Source organism: Anarrhichthys ocellatus, unplaced genomic scaffold (assembly GCF_004355925.1).
Source record: "Anarrhichthys ocellatus isolate YVR2014 unplaced genomic scaffold, GSC_Weel_1.0 scaffold14, whole genome shotgun sequence".
Taxonomy (NCBI): domain Eukaryota; kingdom Metazoa; phylum Chordata; class Actinopteri; order Perciformes; family Anarhichadidae; genus Anarrhichthys; species Anarrhichthys ocellatus.
In genome coordinates this window covers 2850462-2861331 of record NW_022280044.1, presented here as the reverse complement: position 1 = coordinate 2861331, position 10870 = coordinate 2850462, and the positions used below count along the sequence as shown (strand labels likewise).

The window sequence follows — 10870 nt, the reverse complement described above, 5'->3', positions numbered from 1 at the left end:
ATTTTGTATGAAAATATAAAATATTGTAAAGAAACCAATACTGATAATAAAATGTTTTGTTTTGGAATATTTATTCATCCAGATGGTTGTAAAAGTCTTTGAGGATTCTGGCAATAACATCAACAATAATTATTAAAAACATTGTGAGAAGGTTATATCTGGTGGTTATATCTGTGACTTTGTGTCATGGTAATACGTGAAAGGCACAGACTGGAACTAGCTTTAGCCACACCACTCTCTTAGCACAATGTCACGCATGGAGCCATCAAGTGCATCTAAAACCCGTTTTACAAGATTTAATCTTAAAAATGAATCAGCTGAAAACATTAAAAAGTTAACCAACTCATAAAGTTAGCACATGTTTATTTAATCAACTGCTTGCTACATGGCTACATGGCTGATCAAATCTGCAAGTGACAGTTGTCATTTCAGCCGGGAAGACCGAAGAAATGGAACAAAAAAAGCCTGCTTTTGTCTACCCAGCAGCAGGTTTACTCATTAAAACGGAGTCCAACAAGCTGCTAAACAGCATGAACAGAGAAACCACCCAGTCAGATATCCAGCTGTCCAACTGCAGCATCCATTTTCCAGCTCTCTTTCTCTCTCTTTCTTCTTACATCTGTCTGTCTTCCATCTCTCCTCAAAGCTGCACCAGTCAGAGAGCCTCCCATTGCGTGTCAAGCACGTCCAGAAACTCCTACCCATTTTCAGGTTCTATTTTACATTAAGTAATGCTATTTTAATGCTACCAGTTATATATGAGGTAACACAGTAAGTTGGCCAAAACTTTGTCAAAAATAAATTGGTTTGACAGCCTGGTCAGGCATTTCTATAAAGATAAGTTGTACTGGACACATTTCAATGTCTCTTTTTATTATCTTCAAATATTAGTCACTATCTCGCCTCATGTGTCAGGCGGATACGAGTCAAAACTCTCCAAGTTTGAGCCTGTAAATGTCTCTAATGGAGACAATTCTAGATGTCAGCAATCTCTTGGCTATATAAAAAAGATCTCTGACTAATAAAAGTTACCATCTGTCAACGTATTGTTGACATTGATGTCTGCCATTATGCTGCATGTATTCTTTCCTCCAATTCTCAAAATGAATACCTGTTGGCATTGGCTATTAGGCATTGGATCTAAATGGATCAGTTGATTCGCTCTTTGGCTGATGACCAACAGAGCCTGATTTTTCGAGTGAAGCCATTATGTGAAAACATCTCGGCCTCCCTCTTAACATCACACACATGTTCTATCCTTTCTAACATCCTCTCCTTCTGTCCAAGTTGATGCTTTTTTTTTATCTACATATAAATATGTATGTCACTACTCTCTCTGTCTCTCCATCTTGTCAGGTCTATCTATCATTCCCTAGTTACTTGTTTTGTGTCTTGATCTTTCACACGTACATACTGCGCGCGCACACACGCACACACACACACACACACACACACACACACACACACACACACACACAGTCTCATCTCCTCTCTCATCATCTTGGCCTATATCTTCTCCCATCTCCCTCCCAGATAACGGCGCTCAGGCCTGGTTTGTTTGCATGCATGACCGACATAAGAGTTCTATTTCCATAATAGGCTTGCCTGTTGCCATGGTACCAGCATCCTACATTAACGTCCCATTCACTGAAGGTGGAGTTAACCGTTGAACACATGGCAGGTCAGTCAAACACCAATTTGCATATGATAAATGCATCACCTCCCACCACATGCATGGAGAATCAGGAGAGGGAGAGACAATTCAGGGAGAAATGTTGCTGAGCGTGTGATGAGCTGCACTATGCATGTCTATTACGAGTAGCATGTTGGCACAATGACGGAGGAAAAGGGCTAAGGGCTCCTCTGACTGGAGGAGGAGCGCACGTGAGCCACTGGGCACAGCTTTGTGTGTGTGTGTGTGCTGTGCACTATTGTTTCTAATGTTTTGATTTGATGTCTTGCTGTATTTAATATTTTTGTCTATTTAAATTTAAGTCAATAAACGTTGAAATGTCAGTAGACTTTATTCTTCCTCACAACACCAGTGATGCAAACACTCAACCATCCATCCACATATGTAAACGTAGTGTGTGTGTGTGTGTGTGTGTGTGTGTGTGTGTGTGTGTGTGTGTGTGTGTGTGTGTGTGTGTGTGTGTGTGTGTGTGTGTGTGTGTGTGTGTGTGTAATGTCTATTGATAACTGAAGGAGTATCTCTTCCTCTTGGGACGGGAAGCCCCAGCACCAATAAAGAGCTGTCTATCAGATTAACCCAGGCAGCTCTCACAGTGAGAAATAACCTCCCCCCTGGTGAGAACTCATTGTAATATTTATAGAGATATTAATATTGATGAGTTCCTTTTATTACCCCACAGATCTTTGTAATGGTTTTGTAACTGTTTACCCTATCGACAGTTATGTAGGGAGTTATGGATGGCTTGCTGCTTAACAGTGGCAGATTTCAAGAGTGTTTCACAGCGGTTAGTAATCTACGTATGGATTAACAATTTTAATACAATCACCATTCTTATGTTTACGTGTTCTTGCTGGGATCTGTGGCACAGGGTGTTCATTAAAGAAAAAATAAACTCAAGCTGTTCTCCTAAGTTTTGTTTGAATCGTTACATACCCTAGATATGAAATGATGACAGGCAGAAGAACAGAAGTTTCTTGCGTGTTTGAATAAGACTCGCGAATGGCTGAATCCTCAACTCTCTAAAGGAGATTTAATAAGAGCTGAAAGCGTTACATGTGTATGTTGCTTTGATAATGGGACCGGTGGGATCAGCTTCCGGGGCCTGGCGAGGAGCTTCTTTTGCATGAAGGCTCTCAATCAACACAGAAAATGAAAGACCTCAAACAACACTGATGAAGACAACAAAAGAGGAGGAAAGAGATGCCTGGGTGAGTGTGTGTCTGCATTTAAATCTACGCATGACTGCAGCTGTTCCTCTGTGTGTTATTAAGGGTGCACTATGCATTGTTGTATGTTACTTTAGTGTGTGACTACATGTGTGTATACAGTAAGAGTGTGCCTCCATACACACAAATAGCATGAGTTGCAGGGCCATGAGCTCAGTGTCTGCTGGATTAAACGTGCTGTGAGTAAGCAGCAGAGAGGAGAAACACTGAGCGATGCTTTCTAGGACCAAAACCCACATGGCATCTTCTTAGTGTGTGTGTGTGTGTCTGTGAGAGAGTGCGTTTTGTGTGCCAGCATCAAAGCCCACTGTCAGTCTTATTATGGAGTTAATAAGCTAAAACTTCCAGTCAACTGTCATAAGAAGGGAGCTGATTTACATTAAGTGACAAGTGGAAGCCTCAGTGTCATGTGTAAGAAGTCAGTTTACTGACAGCGGATGAACTTCAAATAGATTTAGATATAATATGCTTTATTAATAATATATGATAATCTTACCCTGTTGGCACATTGGAGATATTTTAAGATCCACACTGCGATATACATAATCTCATATGTATGTACACACAATCCTTTATTGCACCTCCAGGACGGCCTGTACAGTGGCCAGGGTTGTGAGTGGTCATTACCTCGTCATCATCAGCATCATATTGGGCGTACTGCTGCTCCAGCAGCTCTCTCTGTCTCCTCTCTTGCTCCAGGGTCTGCTGGATGAGCGTGGCCACCTCACTCTGCTGGCCCGGACGCTCTCGTCCAATCACAAACCTGCAACAACACGCACTGTTATAGACAGTCCTGGCAACACACGCAACCAGAGTCAACCCGCCTGTGATTACATAACGGTTACAGTACATTTTGAAATAAACACACATGAGCATTTGAATTTCATGAATGAACAATTCTAAGTCATCATTAAATCATCAGTTATACTGTGTGTCATCAGTCTCTGGCTTTTCAGGAAATCTGCTTCTATAGCAAAAGGTTAAAATCATAGACTGTATATAAGAAGTGGACTTAGTCACCGTGACGTCACTCATTGGTTTGTGGACTACTGTTTCTGCAGCCTTGAGTTTATCATTTTGGCCGTCGACATCTTGGTTTTTTGCAACCAGATGTGACACGAGAGGGTGGAGCTAAGTAGAAACGAACACTGAATAAGACTGCTTTACGGTCTATATTACTCTAAATGGTACCATCATTTACTAAATGAACATCATGCTGTATTGATGAAGACTTGAAACTAGCAACTGAGACCATAAACTCACTTTAGGAAATAAATCAAGTGAGAAGTCGGGTAATTTTCTCATAGACTTCTATACAATCAAACTTAATTTAGCAACCAGAGGAGTTGCCCCTGCTGGCCAATAGAAAGAATGCACTTTTATTAAGGCACTTCAGCATTGGCTTCACTTTTCAGAGCCTGAGGTTAAAAAAAGGAGTGTACGGCCTTATGGGAAATGTAGTCTCTTGTAAATGCTACATAAAAAAACTCACAGATTCTTAAGAGTTCCCTGTTTGTCTAAGCCTTATTTATGGTAACAATTCATTTTACAATGTCATTCAGAAGAAAACAATTTGGACGGAAAACATCTTTACATCAAGGAAAAAATGCTTATCAATGTTTATTCTTTCCTCTTTTTACAGATAGTTGTGTCCTTTTTCAGGCCTATATAAACATATTTACTATACTTCTGTTACAATGTGTATTGGGTCTTTTTCTCGTGGTGATGTGTAGTTGTGCAGTGAAATGACCACAGCAGGCACTGTGTGAGATCAGCAGAAGCCCACAGCCACATAGCAATGACAGCGATATCTGCTGACGTATCAGGGCAGGGCTGGGAGACGGGCCACACATAATAATACAAGAAGGCAGTCAGCTCAGCCAGCGAGCCTGTTATTAGCCTGGCAAGGAACTAAATGGAGAAAGCCACAGGCTCTGCCTCCGAGCTACTACTAACTACCGTAGTTACACATGGGACCTAATACATATCAGATTAACATGGAGACAGAGTGAGAAAGAAAAGGAGAAAGGGCACAAATCACGTTTGAAAGAAGTTTAGGTTTGTCACAGATATAACCTGCCCTCCTGCAAATTGTGTGTGTTTCTCGTAAGACAGGGACTAAGTAGGATAAAGTCATCTTAGATTCAAGAGCACATAGTTTGCATGATCATAACTCTAAAAATAAAAAGGGAGCGGCTTTAGGATTTACTCATATAGAGGTACTGCTACTCTATTTCCAGTGTATTCTTCTCATAACTGACTAAACCAAGCAATGACGTATAAGAATTTCTCTGAACTATTCTAGGAAACCTCCAACACAGCAGGGGCGGAAAACACATTTTTTTGGATCTACCCAAAGATACTGTTTTAGGAAAACATTTGGAAATCATGCAGATTTTTGAGCTGCAGATCTCATTGACATTCATGTAACTTTCCGTGGATGATCTGCCAGAAGGAATAACAGGAAATGACAAATACTTCCTCAAAAAAATACTAAGATGAGAAACGATTTAGAAAATGAAAGATGGACAAAATGGATATTACATTTGTTGGAATATGGAACATGTTTGGTGGTTTGCCTCGCTAGTCCTGTCTCCTACAAAATGATGTTCCCGTAAAACTAACCTGCACTCTCAATTACGTTTCGAGGGAAACTTATTTTCTCTACCTGAAACAAAACAAAGCAAAACCCCCAAAAAACTACTTGGTTGGGTTAAGTAAAAAACATCATAGTTTGGCTTAAAATGACAACAAAACAATATAAAACAAAAACTCAACATATTTAGTACTTACGTACTTGGTTATTTTTCTCCCTACGCAGACTTCTGCAGACTCATTTGAAACTTAATTGTGAAACTTGAAATGCAAATGTAATCCAAGACTAAATACGTTTCCCTTGAAATGTAATTTTTTCGAAGACGAGGCTGGCCTTCTTCATCTTCTCTGCTTAAAATGTAATTTACTTTCCTTTCACTGTCTGCATATATCTTATGGACATATGCAAATTGTGAAGTGCTGCCCGTAATTATATATATATATATATATATATATATATCTATATATATATATATATATATAAAATCGGATGTCTGTTATCTGGATATTTTCGTTGCAATAATTCCTGGCATTGCTACTATGTTTTCGACAAAAATAAAAACCAATAAAATTCAAAAATATCCCCCAAAGAAAATGAAAAAAAAATTCATCATGGCCCTATAACTATGTGTCTGTGTGTATTACTTATGTAATCTATTTACACAGTAACATTGTGGGGACTCGCCTTCCTTTTGAGTACAAAATACAGGCCCCCATTAAGGAAATATTTATATTTTAGGGTAAAGACTTGATTTAAAGTTAGGGTAAGGTTTAGGATAAGGCGAATTGCAGTTATGGTTGGGCTAAGTCTCAAGGAAATGAATGTAAGTCGATGTAATGTCCTCTAGAGTTGTGGAAACATGACTTTGTATAAGTGTGTGTGTGTGTGCTAAAAGCATGTTCCTAACTACTGTTTGTGTACAAGTAAGTGTGTTGGAGAGAGAGAGGGAGACAGACAGAAGAAGAGAGAGAGAGAGAGCGATGGAGAGTGGATTCGAGATAGGGCCTAATCAAGTGAATTCAGTTCCTGAGAGCTCTTTCATTTATTTCTAAAGGCGATGTAGAAAAAGGCCTTACGCTCCAGCAGAGAGGCGTATTTGATCTACATGTGAAGGAACAACTGAAGGGCAGGACAGAGACAGAAAGTTATAAAAAAAAATGGAAAAGAGAGAAGGACCGGGCTAAGCTAAGTAGTGCACTGGAACAAGCCTTTGGACAGCAGGGAGGCCTGAGGAGCAGCTGACCTGGAAACAGCCTTCCTCCTCACGCATGGGGAGTCTGTCTTGGTTCCTCCCTGCCTCTCAGTGCTCTGGGGCTGCCACACACAGCAGCGCTACAAATCAACTGTAGAAACCTTCACTGCTGATCTCATTGGCTCAAATGAATACAGACATGGCTCTTGTTAAACATGCAGTATGGTGCAGGAACTTGAAGAGACAACAGTCTTCCTCATTAGGCTGAGTTGACAGGCATTTTGGGTTGTCAGCGTTCACACAGAACAGATGACTAGTCGGCCATCGTGGGGACATGTAGAGATTTCCTCTTTTTGTTCAACTTTTCTCTCTGTAGGTTGTAAGAATGGGGTGCATCATAACAGAAATAGTTAAAGGATGGTCTTATTCTATATTTTTCAACAAATTCCAATAAAAGAAAGAAAGTCAGTATCATCAATATTTGTGACTCCCCTGTCTGTGGTATTCAGCCTCATTTATTGCATCGAAGATGCACAAATGCATAGTTTCATTTTACAAACAGAATAAGTAGTTTCCGGCAATGTCATTTTTAGTAAATGCAAAGAAGAGTAAGAAGTGCATTTGGGGACTATTTTCAGCTGTGTATTAATACACATTTGGTGCGCTGGTGAGTAACAACAGAGCTTTATGGCACAAAGGCACCACCTTTATCAGGTTTTGACAAATTCTTATTGAATGATCCATTAATTGTCGGTTCTGGCCTTTTCATGGGATTTAAGTAAATATAGAATATTGCAAGATTACTTAATAGATTTAATGATCCTGCTCATACAATTAGAGCACCTTTATATAGTAAATGGTAACTGGACTTCCGACCACTCAAAGCGCTTTTACACGACAAGTCATTCACACATTCACACCCATTTATATAACCCCCAATTTGGGGTTAAGTGTCGGTGGAGCCAGGGATCGAAGCACCGAATCTTCAGATCGAAGGACAACCCACTCTAACACTGAGCCACAGTTGCCCACTCTAGTCTAAATTTAGCAACTGACTCTCTCGCCACCTCCTTCCAAATTCCCTTGTCAAAAAGTAAACAAAACGAACAATAAAAAACAAATTAAAAAACGAATAAAAATGAATTTGACTAAGCATGGGACGATACCAAGATTTCATGTCTCGATTATCCCGACGAAAATAATTGCAATTCATGATGGTATCTCAATAATTATGTCAAAATATGCTTAAAACTTTCAAAATGAACTAAAACATTATAGAATCGCTTTACCTTACTTTTTGCTAAGAAACATATATTTTGTATTGCATCACAGGTAGGACCTTTTTTTGTGTGAAAAACAATGTCATCATAAGCCTTAAGCCTCCTTAAATAAAGGATAAATCAATGAAATAGCAACATTGTGAGAGTCTTTTCTTTAAATGGTCATTCCTGTATTTTTAAAATCAGGCTCTATTTTTTACTTCTCTACATGATAGCAAGCTAGACAGCTTTTTCAACGATTATTAAAGAAAATGTATCACAATCAACTTGTGAGTGTTTTTTTATCCACGATAAAATCCTATATCTTCACATCCCTACACTTGACTGATAGCCTTTTTCTTTATTTTCTATAGATATTGAGATAATATTGTCGTTGTGAATTCTTATGGCCAAGATAATCTGATATTGTGACAGCTCTATCATGTTACCAAGTGCGTTTTCTCACAAGTGATCCATAAGACAGGGCTTTTAAATCTGTGTTTTATACTGTCACGCTGGGGGGAATTTATGACTGAAACCTGGATGATATAGTGCTGGAAGTCAGGGTTAAATATAGCTAAAACGGAAAATCTAGGACAGTTGGTCATAAAACCTCTGGTGATCAGACGGAGAGAGAAGGATTTACAGAGGAGGAGAAGGAGGAGGAGGAGGAGAAGGAGGAGGAGGAGAAGGAAGAGGAGGAGTGAGTGGGTGTGACATGATAGAGGAAGACTGAAATAGAGAGAGAGCAGTGAGGAAGAGAGTCTGGGGAATCGATGAAAAAAAGCAAGAACTGTAATAATCATTCAAATTTGCTATAAGATTATTTTTCATACGGTAAATTTAAATAAAAAAATGTAGATCTGTGTTTAAGTCACTAATTGCATTTCTAGAGCTTCAATAGACTGATTAGACAATACATCTTCCTTCACCGCACACTTTAAACTATTTATAATTGCTAGATAGATGGACAGGTGATAGATGGAACCTTTCAAGCCTATAGTGCCACATCCTGGTATGTGGAAAAAAAAACCTTGTCAATATTAGTTCAGCAAACAGCATCTGTTCTGATACTGTTGGACATGTCTTTGTTCAGCCACCAGCTCTTCCCCCGGGCCAGGTACTCTCCACAGTGCACACATCTATCCTCCCACAACTGGCTGAGTGAACATGGCACCGGAATAGTTGAATACCCCACTGAGGCTGATAGATTATATAATAATCCATAATAATAATATCAAGGATATGGGGATGGATGGATTTATGGATCAATTAGTTTAGACAAATTGAAGCATGACAAAGTAAACACGACTTCCTGGGATAGAGGGGTGCAAACAGCCAACCCGTTCTCATCTAATACGGACATTTGGTCAGTGCCCCTCGGGGTCTGATACCGACACACAGAGGCACCCTTTAGCGTCGGTATATGACCAAGTTGGGAGTGAGAACGTGTTGAAACAGCAAATAAGATGAGAAAGAGTGAAAAGAGTAGTCAGGGAGGAGGACAGGAAATACTCAATAAAAGATGATGGTGATGAAACATGAAAAGACAACAGTAAATCATAAAAAAACAAAAACAACAGAAAGAACCAACTGACAGTAAGAGATGGCAGGCAAACAACACTGCCAAGGACACATCAAAGCCTTGCTGCTATGCTTTGTGTGTGTGTCGTCTGCTCCACACTGCTCTTAGCGAACCCCTGCCAAAAACTGCGCGACTGTCAAACGCACCAGACTTTTGTCACATACGGTGTTCCCACATCCTCCAGTATCTAAAAGATGGTAATGGCATTGTCGGGCCTGCCAAACAAAATCTCATGGCGGCTTCAGCGGCTGTTTTGCCACTTTTGCACCATGACAGCAGGATGAGCAGCTTTCAGAATTGCACCATGCAGTGGTAGTGAACAGCGAAGACTGTCCTCGCTGAGTGTAAAAGGAGGTTTTTAGAGGCTTCAGTTTGTTAGTAATTATGTCTGATACTGTACGATGTTACGTCTGGTTCTCGGGGGCTGATAGCTGCTTGACACACTTCTATAATCTTATGGTAATCCAAAAATCCTCATCAGCGGGTGAAAACCTACAAATCTAATGTGTGAATGCAATAAATAAATAATAAAATAAAAATAAAAATTGATCAAGCACTGAATCTTTACATCGTATTCTATATATAAGCTTCAACTGATGTTGGAGTACCATAGTAGAATATGTGTGCAATTGAGCTTGATTTTATTTTTTAATGAAATCACTGGCATCACTCTGTCCTGTTTCCATAAAGTCCTGACTAAGTAGTAGAATTGTTTTTGTACTTAAATAAAATATATATAGGATGAAAAGACTATATGGGACTAATAATTAGCTGCGTGTTTGTTTGAGGGACGTACCTGACGACTCCTGATGTGTTCCTGAGGACGGAGGCGGCGAAGCTCTGGGTGACGCCCACCAGACTGGTCCCATCCACCTCCACGATCTGGTCATTCACCTTGATCCTGACGCACACACACACACAGATGAAAGCAGGAGTCAACACTTTGTGCAACAAATACTTTATGTGTGTTAAACTGGCGAGTCAGTTTGTGTTCACCATCTGTGCGTACGTGTGAGATGAAGTAATCCTGATATGGCCCATACACAATGTCCCTGACTAGTCTACTAAAATAAATGTCAAAATTACATTACGACTTATGCAGCAAAAGAAGCACAGGGAACGAACAAACTGGCCTGCATATTCACATTATTTTCAGAATTGCAACAGTGTCAGACTTTCTTGCGGTCGCAAATCTCCACTGCGGTAGCTTCAGACTATTGCCCGACCAAGAGACAGAAGAGATGAGGCTCAAAACAAAACTAGGAGGGCTAACGAGGTCAGGGAGGCCAGCGAGCATTTCGCCCTGAGCTACAACACAG

General features: G+C 39.9%; 1 protein-coding gene across 1 annotated transcript in view; it reads right to left on the bottom strand.

Annotated features, from left to right (window-relative positions):
• The window catches only part of ppp1r9a (protein phosphatase 1, regulatory subunit 9A), a 45806-nt gene that overhangs the window by 13539 nt on the left and 21397 nt on the right, over positions 1–10870 (bottom strand). Inside the window, exons 5-6 of the mRNA XM_031854232.1 lie at positions 10348–10452; positions 3442–3682 (exon numbers count right to left, since the gene is read on the bottom strand). Of these exons, the coding sequence (XP_031710092.1) occupies positions 3442–3682; positions 10348–10452 (346 nt within the window). The remainder of the gene's footprint in view (positions 1–3441; positions 3683–10347; positions 10453–10870) is intronic.